Source organism: Sphaerodactylus townsendi, linkage group LG02 (genome assembly GCF_021028975.2).
Source record: "Sphaerodactylus townsendi isolate TG3544 linkage group LG02, MPM_Stown_v2.3, whole genome shotgun sequence".
NCBI lineage: Eukaryota > Metazoa > Chordata > Lepidosauria > Squamata > Sphaerodactylidae > Sphaerodactylus > Sphaerodactylus townsendi.
Genome location: NC_059426.1, coordinates 94,051,707 through 94,070,747, shown reverse-complemented (window position 1 = coordinate 94,070,747; position 19,041 = coordinate 94,051,707). Strand labels below are relative to the sequence as shown.

The 19,041-nt window shown below is 42.1% G+C and overlaps 1 protein-coding gene across 4 annotated transcripts in view; it reads left to right on the top strand.

Annotated features, from left to right (window-relative positions):
- The window catches only part of KIAA1549L (KIAA1549 like), a 175,126-nt gene that overhangs the window by 69,455 nt on the left and 86,630 nt on the right, over positions 1–19,041 (top strand). For all 4 annotated transcript variants that reach the window (XR_007243580.1, XM_048485598.1, XM_048485597.1 and 1 more), the window contains exons 4-7: positions 1,606–1,718; positions 4,913–5,132; positions 6,722–6,855; positions 12,451–12,613. Coding sequence is in view for 3 of the 4 variants with exons in the window: in XM_048485598.1 (XP_048341555.1) it covers positions 1,606–1,718; positions 4,913–5,132; positions 6,722–6,855; positions 12,451–12,613 (630 nt within the window). In the remaining variant the exon portion in view is untranslated. The remainder of the gene's footprint in view (positions 1–1,605; positions 1,719–4,912; positions 5,133–6,721; positions 6,856–12,450; positions 12,614–19,041) is intronic.

Here is a 19,041-nt window from a genome sequence, read left to right as displayed (position 1 = left end):
ACCACACAACACCCCAGATAATAATGATAGTTTTATTCTTTCTGAATGGTGATATATTTCTTTGTGCTTGATAAACCTTTGAACAGATTGACACTTTGCCCCGTATGTTTAATATCACTATTTTTCAGGTAGTTCTAGTATAAGAATATTATTATTCTCTGACACCGCTTTATATTGAAGACTATTGAATATGGTGTGACTTCGTTAGGGGCTAGTTTGTGTCATTTTTCTACTAATATTGTAGTATGTTAGAAATATGTGTAAAGTTGCCTACGTTTTGCACTATGTAGTGAATTCCAGGAAGCATGGAGGAAAGAGGACTAGGCCAAAGTGCTTGTCAGTTTATGTAACATTGTATGAAACATGGCAGTTTTTTCATAGTGGGAAAATCTAAGATATATGTCAATGGCTAGTAAATGATAGTGAATTGAATAGTTCACTTTATCTATTGTTCACTTTAAATCTGGCACTTTCCATAGGCTGTCCCGACTGATGTCTGCAACCTAAGTGTAGTAGTTTATTTATTTATTTATTTTGCTACACCTTTTCTCTTCTGGTTTTGTTTTTTGGTGAAAGTCTGCTGACCCTGGCCTTGGAGAGCTGCTTTTATGAGCACTGAGGCCAGGGGTGGGGCTTGGGGAAGTGTGGTCACACCCCCAGGGGTGGGTGGGGGCATGGCCCCGCCCCTGGACCCACCCATAAAAGATCTATACCTACATCACTGGAGTATGGACTGGCATACCAGTGTCAAGGCAGCACACAGTCATCACAGCTAGTGAAAATCAGAAATTGCTGTCATGGATATGCAAATCCTAGCACACTCATGATATTATTTTGGGTTTTCACACAAAGTTATTTCAGGACACTAGTGAACTTGCACCCCTACCCCTACCCCCCATTTCCTCTTGCTACTTCAGTTGCCATGGGCAAATGCAGATACCAAGAGCCAACCCTAATTCATCTAGAAAAGCAGTCCCCAACATAGTGTCTATGACCGTGGTGGCGAACCTTTGGCACTCCAGATGTTATGGACTACAATTCCCATCAGCTCCTGCCAGCACGGCCAATTGGCCATGCTGGCAGGGGCTGATGGGAATTGTAGTCCATAACATCTGGAGTGCCAAAGGTTCGCCACCACTGGTCTATGATGTCTGCTGATTTGTTTCATGGCACCTACTTGTGTCTTGAGCTTTGGCAGCTGAATGACTAATGAAATCCTGAATTCATCCTAGTCAAGTACATTATAGGCAACACCTTCCTATATCTCTGGCCTTGGCAGTTTCTCCTTGTCAGGAAGAGAGCAATATTTCCCTTTCTTTGGAACACCTGTATGCTTTTTAAATCCATGTCCAAACAATCCTTCATTGAAAAGGTGGCATGGTGATGCCTTAGAATACCAATGTAGATTTTAAACAACAAGCAATTAATAATTTTCAATTCTCAGCAATAGTCTCTTCCCTACTTGAAAAATTTCTATTTAGAGTGCAGATGCATTATGAGTTACCTCATTTGGCCTGTATGAGCATTGCCTGTAATTTGGAAAATAAATGTTAAGCAAATGAAATTAAAGATGCTTCTGAATGAATGTATAACCTTGTGTTCCAGTTTTGCTTCTGAATACAAGAAGGCTACTGTTGAATGACTCCCTGAAACAGAATGTCACAAAAGGTCTCACCCAAGCGTTGCGACAGGCTTTCAATCGAAATGTCAATGCTCAAGTAAGCAAGCTGAGTTTATGTTTATAAACAAATGAAAATCTCAGGCTAAAAAAACACAGATTTTTTGTACATCATGAACCGTTCTGAGCTACTAGAAACTCATGACCATGGAACTCATGAACATGTAAAAACAATTGGTTCATGGCGTGTATAAATAAGGATTGCATATGAATCTTAGAACCACATCAGATTTGGTCTCTCTGATTTAAAAGACATGTTTAAAATTAAATTGGCATATTGATAACTTAGTTCTGTAGCCAGCCAACCATATCATTCTTTCTCCTTTGACTAAAATGTAGAACATTGATGATTCTTTTTTTCCCATTTCCATCCTATCGATACTGGTTTGGCTTTTGAATATTTAACAGGCATGTAGAACTTAAGTCATTTTAACTGTATTTGTTAAGTGTTTAAAGCCCACCTGTTTTAAGATGGAATGAAAATTGTTGCTGGATGAACAAAGGGTCTTGTAAATGTTTACTCAATAGAAGCTTCACTGAGTTCTATGACATGTACTACTAAATAAGAATACATAGGAATGCAGCTTAGATGTGGACGTTTGAGAACTAAAACTGATGTTAAATGGAAATATTTTATAATGTCAACTTAACTGAATGTTTAAAAGTATGACTTTTATTATTTCGATTTATTTTTCTTAGGGGATCTGTCTTTTTGGATTTTGTGGCTTTTGCTTGTGTTTTTGGAATTCTGATGGTATATTTAACTTTATGAAAGTTGGAAACTGTATATGGAGTTACAATGGGAGCACTATAGCATCACTGAATCTTGTATAAAGTTACTCAAGTACTAGCATTTTACATTTGAGTGAGACCGTGCATCTAGCAATGTGCATGTACCCTCCAAGAAATAAACATTGGCCAATTACACAATTACACGAGGTGTTTGCTGCTTGGTAGAAGTGAATATCTGCTGCAGCAAGATTTCTTGTACAGACATATTTCCTCTGGCCCCTCTTTCACTTTCTATTCTCTTCACGGCAAGCGAATCCACTTATAGGGTGATTTTAATTTTGCTTCGCTGCCAACACACGACAGATATGCCAGACATTTTTTGTGTCAGGGGCCACTAGTAAGTTGTTAACTTGCTGAACAAAGGGCTTTTTGAGGAACATATGGGGAGAGGTGGTTCCACAGTTATGAAGATCCCAGACTATTTGAAAGTTAATATCAAGATCTTTAACCTGATCCACTGGCTATGTGCCCACCAAGGAATCCCCATAAGGACTTGCACAGCTGCATTTGCACTAGCTGGAGTTTGTGGAGAATCTCAGGAGTAGCCCTGCATCATGATGATGATGATGAAGAAGAGGAGTTGTATTTATAAAAAAACCCTTTTCTCTCCTGTAAGGAGACTTAAAGGGGCTTACAAACTCCTTTTCCCCTCACAACAAATACCGTTCATATGTTTATGTTCTGTGCATGGAGCAGTGGTCTTTAGGATTATTTTATTATTTCATAGTTCATGGTTGCTTTGTTCATGCCAGTCTCATTTTCCAAGATCACTGTCTCTCTCAAGAGTCATGAAAGAAATCCCTTCTATTCCTGTCCCTTAGCTGTGTTTCAGAAGCAGTGACTTGAATAAATGTGCAGAGCAGCTGCAGTATACTTTGTATATTCGGGGTGAAGTGAATGTTGTATATGCTTTCCCATATATTGAACTATCTTAGAAGGAATGTGGAGTGAGATTAAGGTGGCTTCCACAGCAGGATGAGATTATTTGGTTTTCTCATTTCTGGTATAACTGTAGATAAAGCACAGCAATGACAGGGCTTCAACGTGACAGGTTTCCATGCCTGAGTGCCTCAAAAGTGGCCACCACCCTCCTCTGGGGCATCAGGGCTTTTGCAGGTTTTTAAAAAATCAGCACTAGAATACTGTAATATCAATATACCAGTGTAACTAGATGTGTAGCAGGTTCTTCAAATTCCTTTGTGAAGATATAGTTGTTTCTTCATGTCTCTTTCAAAGAGAAAACTTGAAACGTCCTTAAAAAAAAAGCTGAGAATTCAGAGCATCTGCTACACCTATTATTACAGCAGTATTCTAGTGCCATTAAAAACAACAACACTGAAACCCATGGTGGTAGGATGAGAAAATTTTTCCTGTAGGCTGGAAAATCTGATTTTTTTCCCATCTACAAAGCAGTCATTCCAGGCTTTATTATGCTCTTTCCCAGAACTTCAGAGCAAAGCAGGTTTGAGAAAGATTGGAGAAAAGCCATGGAAACCCCAGAGGTACACAAACAAACCATGATGCTGTGGGGAAACAGGGAAAAAATACACTTCGCAAAAATATTGAACTTGGAGCCTATAACCTTTGTGGAAATGGGTTAAGAGATGGAACTGGCTTTTATTTATATGATTGGAGCAGGTTTTAGTTTTCTAGAACTAGCAGCTGATGTAACATCCACTAAATACAGCAAATGATGAACAGCTTAGCAACATCTTAAAATCCAGGACACTGTCAACTAGCCATGTCTTATGGCTAGTTTTAAGAAAAGTTTGGAGTGATGTTAAACTTCTTTGTGATACACCTGAGAAGACAAATCAGTACAAAGCTCTGGATGAGGATAGTTGTGAGCCAGCATCAAAGTGAGCTGTGACAGTTGGGAACAGAATTTAGCAGTCATAGGCAGCCAAAGGGCAGTGGGTTCTTTTGATTTTGTTATTGTTATTTCACCATTTTTAATAAATACATCAGTTTTCTAGAAAATTGCCCACAATTTTACTGTCAGGAAGGTATTATCCTGAAATAGTTTAGAAATAATTTTAATAAATACTTACAGACAGGGGAATCAGTGGAACACATGATGAATTTGCTTTTTTATAATAATTTTTATTGTATAGAGTATTTATACATTTGTTACATTTAATATCTTTATTCCATCTATACATTTTTTCCATTTTCTCCCCCGTCCCCCCTTCTTGCTATCGGTTATTTCATGCAAGCAGTAGGAGATTCATTCTTCTTATTCTCTTACTCCATGGCTCTTCGTTAAATCCGGCTTCTTCGATCCATTTATACTTATGTGGTATTAGGTGACATAGCCAGTTATCATTCATACTGCTTCTTTTCACAGAATACTAAATATTCTGAATTAAATGTTTTTAAACTCGAGGAAGATGGCATGAGAAATTCAGATGAATGCTGTTTTCCATGGATTTTTTTTTCCAGGTTGAAATCCTGGAACAATCAAACAATGTGACAGTTGGTTACTATGTAACTCAAGAGACACTGGTTTTTATACCTGCTGCCGTTATTGAAATGCTTATTGCTTATGGAGTTAGTAATGCCACTTCGGATATTAAACAACACATGCCAAATCTCCATTCTGTTGCTGTATTAGCCTTGCCATGGGAATCACTGCCAGCCTACCACTTCCAGCTAAAAACAGGCAAGTATCTATGATGACACATGATTATACCTTATTATCTCCTTGCCGTTAATCCCGTGATAAGAAATGGAGATTAATCTATGCATCGCCCAATCCAAAGACTGAGGCAGCTGGGGACAGTGCATTGCTGCTGCCCTGTCCTGCCCCCTCCAGAGGGCTTTCAAGTGGTGCAAACAGCCTCTCTTGCTGCCTGAAAGCCCTCCATGGGTCTAAATCAGGGGTAGGGAACCTGCGGCTCTCCAGATGTTCAGGAACTACAATTCCCATCAGCCCCTTTCAGCATGGCCAATTGGCCATGCTGAAAGGGGCTGATGGGAATTGTAGTTCCTGAACATCTGGAGAGCTGCAGGTTCCCTACCCCTGGTCTAAATGAATTTACGCAATCCTTTTGGGTTGCACAAGTCTGGCCACTGGCCACAGTGCTCACAGCGCAAAAGGCCAGGTGGAATCTGACTATAGACGGTTCTACCCCCCTGGGGTAACCCCAGGGGTGCTCCAGCCTGCCCTGCCCCTGCACCCGACTTCTGGGTGCTGGCGTGTTTCATCTCTGAAATAGTAACTATCATACAAGGGTTGAGTAGGATTCAATATTCTAAATTTTTGGTATTGTTAAACTTAGACTATCATGTTATCTTTGCACAGAAAAGCAGGAAAAGAGGTGAATGTTCTGTGGAAAATATCTTATTAAATTCATTTCTCTCTCATGTTGAATAATGGATCCACATATACCATTAAGAAAGAAATGCTGGGAAAGGGTTATGAAGGCATGCCACCAATAGTTTAAGTATATTATTTCAGAAGGGATGTGAATTCCTTGCCCAAAGAGGTGGAGAAGCCAAGGGTGACTTAAAGGCAGCAGTCTTCCAGCACTATATATATGTCCTCCATCTCTTTTTATGAGAACCAGTTCCCCATTTTCAGGGCAAATGCCATAAAGTGTGAAGGGGAGCCTCATATCTGTAAATGTGTTACTGTGTCCAGTGGCATCCTTTTGTATGTAGGTATGTTCCTTGCCGAGCACATGGCCCAGCACAAAGGCAGTCGAGCTCCTTTAAAGTCTCGGTTCGCCCCTCCTTTCTTCCAGTGACGCTAGCCCATTCCTGACGTGGCTCCCCATCCCCATCCGCCCTTGCTGGGGCAGCATCTGCTGGTTTCGCTCCTCCCCACCCCGAGCAGCAACCGTGTCTCATGGTGATTCACAGACGTCTTTATGTTGTTACTGTACATGATAAGTTTCCATACTTCATTAAAAAGTATGAAATCTTTAGAGATCAGGAAGGCCTTTGTATATAAAAATCTTTGTACAATATACACAGGTACATTTAAAGCAATCCCATTTGGTTTTCTGCATGATGTCACAAATAATTTCACTTAAACTTTGAACTAAAAGGGAATAAAAATATTATTCCTGTTGTCTTGCATGGTTTTGTGTTATTGGTAAGCACCTATTTAAAATGTTTGATTAGATTATCAGTTGCATATTCTTATATATTGATCAGTCATATGTTGACCAGTTGATTGTGTTGACTGTTAGTAAAGGAAAATGATTATTTAAAAATCACCAAAAACATTGTCTATTCTTCAACCAGAACTGCAGTTTGTGAGTCAGTCAGACAACATACAGTCGTGCAGATTTGTTCAGACAATGGAACAAAGGCTACAAAAAGCATTTCTGGATGCTGAAAGAAAAGTGTTGAACACCAGCAACAAATTAACTGTTCAGGTAAAAGTCTTAACTGTATCTGTTACTTGATAATTATTTGCAATTCATTAACAGTGGTATTAGCTAATATGAAATGTATCTGGGTTTGCTATGTATCCATTATTCTCATGGTAAGGCGAGAAGAAACCATGGCATCATGGCCTTTTTTGTGACAGCCTGTGATTATGGAACGCCTGTCACTAAAATGTATAATCTGCATAAACATGGATTTATTTATTTGTGTGTGTGCGCGCGCACACATGCACTTTCAGTCTCCCATGGGCAGCAAAAGCAGATTCATGATAGGTGTTGATGGGCTGTTTAAAGAAGCTGAGTTTTAACAAGGTTGACATAGTTTTAATGCATGATGCTGAGTGCTATTGTGTAGACCTGCCACTGTCTAAGGGGTTAACTCTTTGTGGCCCCGTTTCCCCAGAAGAGACTCAGTGATCAGATTGTGTGAGTTACAGAGAACAGGACAAGTTGCTGGTTTCTACCAACCCAACTGCCTGTTTCTTGAACCTTTTATGTATATTTACTGTGAGCTAAGAAGTCTGGTGTTAGCCTTATTTTAAGGATTCAGTGAGAAAGTAGTGGTGGCCTTTGACCAGTCAGAAAGTGAGTGATATACACATATTGTTTCCAAAAAGGTCAAGAAAAATGAACTATTTCTCTCGAGGATCAAATGGGTTTTCCACTCAGCACTTTTTGGGTCATTGTGTGGATTTTGAAACAGATACAGAGGGTGGATCTTTAATCTCCTGGGAACTGTGTCCCAGAAGTGCCATATTTATGAGAAGCTTCTTAGGGATGGGCCATCAAATATGGATTCTCTCACAGTGTCTAGAGGTGCACTGACATTCTACATGACTGACAGACTGACAGACTGGAGGCTTATGTCACCTACTTCGGCTACTGGAATGGAATTTTGATCAACTAACATCTGCACATAATTGGCTTTCCTTACAGTTAAAGAGCAAGGGGTTATAGAGCTCGTTACATGCTATTATACTTGGCTGGCAGCTCAGATATGTTTGTCTTGGTAACTCAGATATGGAGAGTACCTGCTGTATATACTTGGTTGAGCACAAAAAGGCTTAGCGGGGAGGTGTTTTCAAATACCAATACATAAAAACAAGGATGAGTAGTGAATATTCATACTATTTTGGCAATGGGTCAAATGGAATGACTCCTTTGCATTGCAGAAGATTTGACAACTGTCAACTCAATCTATTTTGTTTTCTAGTAATATCATATCTGTACTTATGTGTAGTGTCTGATATATTTTAGGCACTTTAAAAATAATGGCAATAATCATGGAGAAGAGTAATTATTGCTCTTTTGCTTTTCCTATGAATAAAAGATGGAGGCCTTGACTGCCCTAGATATTTGCTGCAGGTCAGTGCAACCTGAATGCACGTGCATTTGACCTGTATAATCAGCTCTGTAAGTGTATGGAAATCTGTGTGGGCATGGTATTGCCTTGTTGAAAATGGCACTAGCTTGAAGACAGGCACATTTCCCCACTTCAACTTACTGCACTTCAGAAACTTGTGTGATGGAAATCCCCTCTATGATATTTTGTGACTCACCTGTGCATGGAATTTCATGTCCTGTTTTTTTAAAACCTCTCTGCTCTTTCCCTCTTCCATTTCCTTCTCATCTCTACTCACAAACCTTGTTAATGGGAAACAACAGTAAAAGCAGGTGGGACCACAGTGTGCTGAATGCTCAGTTCTCATATTAAAAGTAAGACAAACCTAGTACAGAAACCTAGTTTCGAAACCCCAGTATACCTTTATATATTCCAAATACCAATGTTACACAGATGTAGAACATAATGTTAAGAAGATTCACCTCGAAACCTCTTTAGAACATTAGAACCATGCTGAATCAGACCACAGGTCCATCCCATCCGATATTTTCCACAGTGGCCAACATTATGCTTCTCATACAAGCAATTTATGAAACCAATAGCTGTTCCCTTTTGCTGCCTTCATCAGCTAGTACTTATAGGGAGATTTCCCCTGAACTTAGATGTTTCAGCTAGCCATATTGACTAAATAGTATTTAGACCTATTCTCCATCAATTTGTTTAGTTCTCTGGAACTGCCTCCAGGGCCTTTATCCACTTTTACCTGGGCTGGAGTTGGAGCAGGAATTGGAGTTGGAGCAGCTGGAATTGGCTTCCCAAAGACAGGGCTGTGCAGGAGGTTGGGTTGGCAGAAATCAGCCCTTCCCAGAGGAGCTACCAGCAAGAGCAGGAATGACTGCACCAAGGGCAGCCTGAGTGTCATCGTCAAATCGAGCTGAGCCAGCTAGGGGCATGCCGGCAGAAATAGCAATATGTGAAGCAGGAGGCCTTAATGGGAAGGGGTGGGGCAATAGGGAAGGAGCTGAAACAACACAGGTAGGAACTGAACAATGGCTCGGAGGGTGAGCACAGCCCACCCCATAAGGTACACACGGAGCCCAGGGTTGAGGGTTGGGCTAGGGGCTGGAAAAGGGGTGGAGCAGCTTCTTTAAAAGGAAGAGGCCAGGGAGGAAACAGGCTGACAGGTTCCTGTGTTACGGGGACCTCACACCCAGGGAAGGAGAAGGTTCAAGCTCTGGCTCGTCCTCCCTGACCCATTCTGAGGCCTTTAGCTGGCAAGAAAAACTGGAACTGTGTCTGAAAGAAGGAGTTGGGAGGGAGGGACCCAAACCAGACCCTTCCACATTGAAACCCAGCTAACCAGGGGCCATTATTACATTTTGTGGCAGTAAATGCTGTAAATTACTTATGTGAATAAGTGCTTCCTTTTTCTGTCCTGAATCAACTTTCCATTAGCTTCAAAGGTAGGGAGACCCAGAGTTTTAGTATTATAGGGGTGGAAATCTCTATCCAGCACCATACATAATTATATAAACTTCTCTCATATTCCCCATATTAATCTTTTGAATTAATAAGCTCCCAGCACTCTAATCTTTTTGGGTGCCTTTTCCTCATCTTTTCCAACTTCATGGTACCCTGCTTTGGGAATAGGTAAAACTATGAACAATTCAGATGAATCTATAGTACTGATCTAGGGAAGACCTTTTTGATGTCTTGGTTTGGAGCACAAAGTCCAAGAACGAGGAAGTCTTCTTTTTTCCAGTAAATTCCTATAGTAAGCATCAGTGCAGGTCAACATGTGTCCTGTGCCTACTCCTGCAATTACGTAGATTGCTTCAACCCAGTGCGGAATGAAACACTCTATAGGTCTGGACTGTGTGAATTCTATGCTGAAACTGTTTGCAAATTTCTGAAATTAAAGGTGCCTTGGGATGAGGTCTTCCTGTTCCTGAGGCAGGAATGTTCTTTTCCACCTGTTACTCAGCTTTAAGGTTGACATTGGTCCTTTCCACACAGCAGAAATAAAATGTCCTGCAGACATTTTGAAAAGACCCATTTTGGCCTTTTCTGTTCACTAGACAGAGAATACAGGTGTTGCCAGCCAAAATAGTTCTTTCTTCATGCCTGCTGGCTGTCAGAGCTCTTGTCAACCTTCACAGAGAATCTCTGCTACAGAGCACGAAGTGGTGGGCGCGAATGGCGAAAATGAAATATGAGGTTTGGGTAAGAGAAATAAAGAGTCTCCTGTCCGCTTTTGTTTGATCAGCAAGCAGGAGACATCTTAAACTGGATTAGAGAAAAAAGATAGCTAGTTCAGTGATTTTTGAAAAACCTGGGTTAAGAGAAATAAAACATCCTGAGGAGGCTTGGGAGAGAGAACTTCTTCCCCAAAACACTTTTTATAACGTCCTCAAGACATTATATTTCTGCTGTGTGGAAATCACTGTTGATGGAACTGAAATTGTTCAATACTTTCAATTCCTTGGCTGCATCATCAATCAAAAGGGAGACTGCAACCAAGAAATCAGAAGAAGATTGAAACAGGAAAGGTCAGCCATGAAGGAGCTAGAAAAGTTCCTGAAGAAGAAGAAGAAGAAGAAGAAGAACAAGAAGAAGAAGAAGAAGAAGAAGAAGTAGAGGAGGAGGAGGAGGAGGAGGAGGAGGAGGAAGAGGAGTTTGGATTTATATCCCCCTTTTCTCTCCTGTAGGAGACTCAAAGGGGCTTACAATCTCCTTGCCCTTCCCCCCTCACAACAAACACCCTGTGAGGTGGGTGGGGCTGAGAGAGCTCCGAAAAGCTGTGACTAGCCCAAGGTCACCCAGCTGGCATGTGTGGGAGTGCACAGGCTAATCTGAATTCCCCAGATAAGCCTCCACAGCTCAGGCGGCAGAGCGGGGAATCAAACCCGGTTCGTCCAGATTAGAATGCACCTGCTCTTAACCACTGCGCCACTGCTGCTCCTTAAGTGTAAGGATATGTCACTGGCAACCAATGGCAAATAAATTCATGCCATAGTTACTGGATATGAGTGTGAAAATTGACCAATGAAGAAAGATTATAGGAAAAAAATAGATTCCTTTGAAATGTAGTGTTGGAAGAAAGTTTTATAGATACTGTGGACCAGAGGTGTCTGGGGGAAAATGGCAGCTGGAGACAACTCCTTCTCCTGGTGCCTCCCGATGTCCCCCTGGGCACTCCTGCCTTTGGGTGGGGCTCGGGGTTGTGGCCTCTGGGCCCCACCCCTGTGCTCCATACAGCTTGGCTTCTGCCCTCCTCAGAGCCTGTGGAGAGCAGAAGCCAAGCCAGCTGCCAAGGATGTGCTTTTAAAAGCACGGAGGCTGAGAGGGCAAGGCTTGGGGCTCGGGGCCATGTCCCCAAGCCCCACCCCCTGCCTCTGTGCTTTTACACAAAATGTCACTGGATGCTGGTTCACCTCCTGCTCTCCCCAGGCTCTGGAGAGGGCAGAAGCTGGGCTGCAGGGAACCCGGGAGGTGGGGCTTGAGGGGATCCACCCCCAAGCCCCACCCCCATGAGCCCCACCCCTGGCCTCTGTGCTTTTAAAAGTACATCCATGGAGGCCAGCTCAGCTCCTGCTCTCCCCAGGCTCAGGGGAGGGCAGAAGCCTGGCTGTGGGGGCGGGGTGCCCCCCGCATCCCTGTAGGCTGGCTGCTGCTCTCCCCTCACGTGACTGAAAGCCATGTGTCCAGGGACATGGCACTAGGCCGGTATGCCCCTACTGTGGACCACCAAAAAGTGGGTTCTAGATCAAATCAAGCCTGAACTGTCTCTTGAAGCTAAAATGACTAAACTGAGGCTTTTGTACCTTGGTTACATAATGAGAATTCAAGAGTCACCAGAAAGTACAGTAATACTAGGAAAGTTTGATGGCAGCAGAAAAGAGGAAAACCCAACATGAAATGGCTTGACAATAAAGGGAGCCATGGCCCTCAGTTTGCAGGACCTGAGCAAGGCTACTAACAACAGAATGTTCTGAAGGAAATTGATTCATAGGGTCACGATGAGTCAAAAGTGCCTTGATGGCACTTAACAGACGCACATACACAATAAAGCAGGATATTCTAACCAAGGTCCCATAATACTCACGAGCATGTGCATTCTACAATGACAGCATGATTAACATTTTCTTTATTGTCTTTTGCGCAAATGTAATAATATATGCAAAAAAGTAATAATTCCAAATGAAGCCACCCATTGTTCCTTCATTTTTATGCTGTTTCAGATTCTGTACACATCTAATGTCTCTCAGGCTGTCACTCTGTTTTATGTGGTAAGAAATGAAAGCACAATCCTAAATGGCACCATATCAAGCCATCTGCTTAATCATCTTTCAGCAGAACTGGTGGGATTCTATCTTACCTACCCACCACTCACCATTGCTGAAGGTAAGCCTTCAAGAAGGAATAATTCTTTGTGTTATTTTAGAGTTTGGTAGTTCTTGGGGTATGTGGGTGTGGGTAAGAAAACCTTCTCTTTGTTCCTCTATTCCTCTCATATAAGAAACATTTTTTCCATCCATCTATTCAACCAGTGGCCTTTAAAAAAAAGTGACTCAGACTTGAATAAAATCCATATTTTATAACATACTTGGGAAGAAAAGGAGCAAATGATTCATATATATATATAAGGGCTTCCAATTTATAAAATGAAAACTGAAAGCATTTCACAAACATCTGTCTTCTCAAAAAATAAGGCGGGGATTGTGTCAGTAGCAAAGGTTTTTTTTTAGTAGTTAACAATTTTTTAAAAATCTAGTTAGGAATTCGAAACAGTCATGGTGAAATATCTTTGCTTTAAAATAGAAGTTTCTATGTGCTCTGAAGAAATGAAAGAAAATGAAGAAACAGCAGCCCATCTGTTATTAAAATAAACTGCTCTATGTTTAACTTTATTAAATATTTCATAGGAAATATTGGGAAAGGGAAATTGGACTGAACTTTACGTTTCCAATACTTGCCTTATCCAGAATAAAATGCCGTGGGCAAATCAATTAAAAACAGAGAAGCACACAGCTAATTCTGCACATATAGTTGGGCTTTTATTTGCAACTTTTGTATTAATATTCTAGATAAATATATTATATGATTCATTCCCAACAGTAATCTTTATAAGAAATGTTTTGAAATTTCAAAAAACACCAGATATAAAGCCAGATGATAGACAGCAGTATATTTGGACGCAGTAGAATTCAGTCTAGTTAAAATTTTACAATCGTGATTTAACAGAGAGAGGGTAAAATGAGCTAGGGGGAGTTTCATTTTTCCCCACTTTCAGTGTTACATTCATTTTTGTAGCTGTCCAAGATGGGGGGAATTTTTTAAGTATATGGGTTTGACTTATTGCTTTACACAAAGGTAACACAGCCCCTCCCCAATTTTTTTGATAGAATCCTGTAGCCTTATTGTTTTTAAGTTTCATAATGGCATCAACAACCAGGTCAGAAATACAGCTAGAATGGCTTTTTTCCATCTTTGCCAGGCAAGACAGCAGCTGCCCTACCTGTCTTGCCCCAACTTAGGCATGGTGATCCATGAAACAATCACTACTGTAACTTGCTCTATGCAGGACTTGGGCTTTATGCAGGACTTGGGTTTGCTCTGGAAACTTCAGCTGGTCCAGAATGTGATGGCAAGGGTCCTTATAGATATACAACCAGTGCTTCGCCAGCTACACTGGCTCTGAGTTGAATATTCAAACAAGTTCAAGGTTTTGATATTAACCCCAAACCCTTCATACCTATGGGATCACCTCTCCTGATACCCCTCCCCTCAAATGAGGGCTGTACTATGCTGGTAATAATTTGTTGGTATGTCTGACACCAGAAACATCTGGCTGTCCTCAGTCAGAGCCAGAGCTTTTTCAGCTCTGGCCCTGGTCTGGTGGAACTCTTTGGTGGAACTCGAATAAGACCTGGGCCTGTGGATTTGGCTCAGTTCCTCAGGGCTTGTAAGACTGAGATGCTATGGATGAGACAGCAATGGTTAAATCTTGCTGGCCTCCCTATCCTCCCATTTTGTTTTGTTGTATTCTTAGTCACTTTTATTTTTGACGCCTTTTCCTTTTCTTCCTTTTGTATCCCTCCCCTTCTCCTCTGGTTGCCCTGTCAGGATTTTAAATTGTATTAAGGTGCCATGTGGATTCTGTTAATTTTTAGTGTTAAGGTTTTAACTACTGTCAATTTTTATATTTACTGTTTAATCTATGATGTGAACCACCCTTAGCCTGACCACAGTCAGAAAAAGGCGGGCTACAACATTGAATAATTAATAGATAAACAAACAAACAAACATACCCCTTGAGAATTGATAGTCTGGGAAAGTTTAATCTTGTCTTCATGAGTTAGTTTTGGAATTTTACTCTTACTGAAGAGAATATCTGTAGCACTTTTCAAGAGACTCTCAGAGAAATAAAAATTCCTGTACAATTTAACAAATTCTTGCATGATCTCTTCAGGATGTGTAGTCTGTGATCCATCCTTCTTCCTTACTGAAGGTATTATTCCTTTAGATCTAAACTTATTACTTTTATTGAAAGAAATATACCGCCCATCCACTGGATTTAAAATATATCTGCCTAACAGAGGTGTAGCTGGGCCAAACTGCGCCTGGTGCGCATTCCACATTTTCCGCCGCCCCCATGTCCCCCCTTCGTGGCGCCCTCCTTTCCCCTTCCCACACTTACCTTAGTTCCTTTTTCAGAACCTTTTCAGGCTTCAAAAGGCCTTATTCTCGGTTAAAAAAAGGCCTGATGGGAACTATACTTCCCAGGGACCTTGTGAGGCCCAAGGTCTCCTGGGAACTGTAGTTCCTCAGGCCGTTTTTACTGAGAACAAGGCCTTTTGAAGCCTGAAAAAGTTATGAAAAAGGAACTAAGGTAAGTATGGGAAGGGGGTGGGGGGTGCGCACAGGGGGTTGCTTTGGGGGGAGGGGGAGGGGCCTGGGTTGATTTTTGCATCCCAGGCATGCGCCCGGTGCACAATGCACCTAACGTCCCCTTGTGGCTTCACCACTGCTGCCTAATGAACAACATATTCTGATTAATCTTATATACATTTAAACTTCCTAATTGCTATTTGGCCCAATTTAATGCCCTAGTAAGAGTCTCATCAGGATTATTATGTTTTTTAGGATTATGATATTTTTCCTCAGCAACTTCATCTTATATTTCCTTCGTTGTTCTTTATCTTCTTTTTGAAATGAGACCTCAGATATAAATAAACCTCAGATATAAAAACCCCTTGCTCACTTCCCAGACTGTAACTTCTGTGACATCATCTATGGTTACCTCTGAAAAACCTTTCTAGATCTGTTCCAATTCCCCCCCCCCCCCAATGTTTCCTAAATGCTCAATAGATTGTTATTGAGATTCATATCATATCTCTGGTCTCAAGCCCTCTGGAGGTGGCAGAGCAGCACCTGATGAATCTGCACTCCACTTAAAAATATCACTGATTCTTCACAAAATATGAAGGTGCCCACATTACATGCTATCCGTGCTAAGTAGTGGGAGAAGTTTGTACCTACTTGACCATGACATGAGAAGGGTTGGAAGTCGGATAAATGGGTGAAATGGTTTATAATTTCCTTCTCCTAAGTGCTCACAACTGAGCAGAAAATGAAGTAGGGTAACAAAGAAAGGTAGCAAACAGATTGACAGAATAAAAAAGATTGCAAGGACTGTATTACGTATTACAATTTTAAGACATCTTTCCCTTTTTAAGTTACATTCCGTGAAAACATGATAGACATCTAAGACCCATTTACATCTCCTTGCACTGCATCAAAAGAGATAAAAGGGAGTCAGATGCTGAGAGAGTAGTATGTTACCATGGTTTTATAAAGCAATGTTGTAGGTTACTCTTGTTCCAGTGCAGATAAGAACCACATGAGGGAAAATGATGTTTGTTTATTCTAGTGCCCCATAGATTTTGCCCATGGAAAACATGCTACTATCAGCCCTTGAAAGAGGTGGGTGGGGGAAAGACAGGCAAAAGACAACTGCTGTCTTTTTTATCCTTTCACGGCAAATTTCAGCACAAGGAAGGTGAACTTGACTGGCCAACTAATGCAGAGGTTGAGTTATTGAAACCCTTCTCTACATGGTGTGATCCATACCAGAAATGTGTGCAGCTGCCACTTTGCTTAAAAAATTCGTCGGAGGATCCAGTCATAGATTTCTAATTTAGCCAGTGTTCTATGGTAAAGGTAGTACATAGCAAGTAGCACACTTCAAGGAAAAGCAGAAGCCCACAGGCAACTATTAGTTGTGCTTGAGTTTAAAACAATCTCCTACATTCTTATAGATTCTTTCATGTATAGTTTAAAAGCTGCTTTTGAAAAATAAGCATTCGTGATTTTACTTTGAGTTCCTCACCCTCACTGGTTAGTGTTGACAAAAAATATTCCTTTGAAGTTTCTTATGTAAGTTACTGAAAGTCATTCTATCCCTCAGTGATCAAAAAGTTAATTAGACCAACCAGACTGTGATGAGTATAAATGCAGAGGTCCCTGTGCTTAACTTCTAAATTTTTTGAACAGTCTGACCTGTAAATCCTGCCATGTAATCCCAGCTATAGGAGACTGGTTAGCAGGGATGTATGATCAGGGAGGACAGGGGAGGAAGATCCTCATCTGTCATACTCCAATGTCAATATCAGTTTTATGAAAAGTAAAAAATAATCAGGGGAATGGCCATGCCTGCCATCCTGATCTCTGCCATGGCTACTGCACTTCTCCCTGCTGTTGCTGCCGCCCCCCCCCCCCCAAGCTGCACTCACCCAAAGACCTGGGACGGGGCTGTGAGGAAGCACCAGAACACCGGGCCATGTGTCACTGCTGCAGACAGGCAGTTGGAGCTGAGCAGGGAGAACTGATGGAGCCAGGGAAGGCAGGTAGGAGGCTGGGCTTGGAGGCAAAACAGCCAGGCGGCGGAGGAAGAACCAGATATGCCTAGCAGCAGCAGAGAAACAACCACAAGAGAGCTGCACCTGCCTCTCCCCTCCCTGGCCTAAGAAGAGAGGCGGGCCTGTGAGCAAAGGGGCCAATCAGGGGACCACTAGGATTTGACTGACAGTCTGTGGTACAATGGCAGCCCCAAGAGGGGGTTTTCTGGGGGGTTTTAGGAGCTCAACTGCAAATACAGGGAAAGGCAAGAGGTCAGGAGGGTCTGAGCCTTCCTTACCTTGTTGGGCAGGCTGTTCCTCAAGATGAGGGCCACAATAGAGAATGTGCACGTATGTGCAGTTGTTGATTCATCCATTTGCAGAGTGGCATGTGCTGGAGGCTCTGCTCTGATGAACAAATCTTACATGGCAGAGAATAGGGGGAGAAGTTGTCCTGCAGATATAAGGGACCAAGGTCATGAAGAGCTTTGTATATGATAGCCAGTACCTTGAATTTAGCCCGGTAACTGAGTCATACCATGGAGTGACTGCGAATTGGGAGTTGCATGCTCCGCCTTGTTCCTATGGTGTTCTGCACCAATTGGAGTTTCTAAGTTGACCTTCTTCTACATCTTCTTGATTCAGAAGAAGAGGTTGGATTTATACCCCACCTTTCTCTCCTGTAAGGAATCTCAAAGCAGTTTACAAACTCCTGCCCTTACCTGAGATAGTTCTGAGAGAACTATGACTAGCCCAAGGTCATCCAGCAGGTTTCATATAGAGGAGTGGGGGAACAAATCCAGTTCACCAGATAAGAGTCTGCTGCTCAAGTGGAGGCGTAGGGAATCAAAACTGGTTCTGCAAATGTAGAGTGCATTAGAATAGCCTAGACTCAATGATAGGTGTATTCTGGTCAGGGCAAATATAATGGATGTCGGAAACTATATAAACTGTTTTTTTGGGCCGGAGGGGGACTTCACACAGGTCTCATCTCCAAAATGAGTCTGCCCCATTTTATTTCCCTCAACCCTAGGAATTTTTTGTGTTCCACCTGAGTAGCTTCGCAGGTGCAGCTGATCGTAATTGTGCAATGATTGCCATGACTGTGGGGTTCATTTCTGCATGCCTGCCCAGCTATACATGTGTTGCAGGAAATTTTAAAAAGGGAGAAATATCTCCGTGCAAAGTCACAAAAGCAACCCAGATTGTTTCTATGGGCTTCAATCGCTGCCTGCACAGTATGCATGTGAACAGGGAAAAGGAAAATGGGTTCCCTTATAACAACTGCAATTGTTATACATTTACTGTGCGGAATTGACCTTATTGTGGCATGGATCCAGGTGACAAAATTGGTTGCATCAAGGTAGGGAGCAATCTTGTGGGCTAGATTGAGTTGGAAGAAACCATTTTTTGCAGCTGCATTCAACTGTTTCTACATATTCTACATTTTGATGAACTTTGGCCTGTTCTGAATTTTTACAATGGTTGATTTTCAAGCTAAATGAATGGACTTTTTCATTTGTCGTGATTCTTTTCAAGGAAAAGGCATGTTTATTTTTCAATTGCTTCACACATGTTTTTATAGTTGTCAATCATAAAATTAACAGTACAATGAACGGGTCTAAGGTGTAGGTGGAAGTGCTATTGCTGTTGGAATCCGAGGCCGTTTCCGTACGGCCACGCTCGGGGGGTGCATCGGCGTATACAATGCCGACGCACCCCCCTGGGACCTTTCTCACGAACGGTCCCGGTAGGGGCGGGGAAGAGGGCGCAGTGCTGTGCCGTCGCCCGAATGCCTTCCCTTCCCTCCGACCTTCTGGCGCGTCGCCCAGGCCAGGGGACACACACTCCTGCCCTGCGTGACAGCTCTGGAGTCGCAGGGTGGGGGGCATGTCCCCAGGCCTGGACAATGTGCTGGAAGGTCGGAGGGAA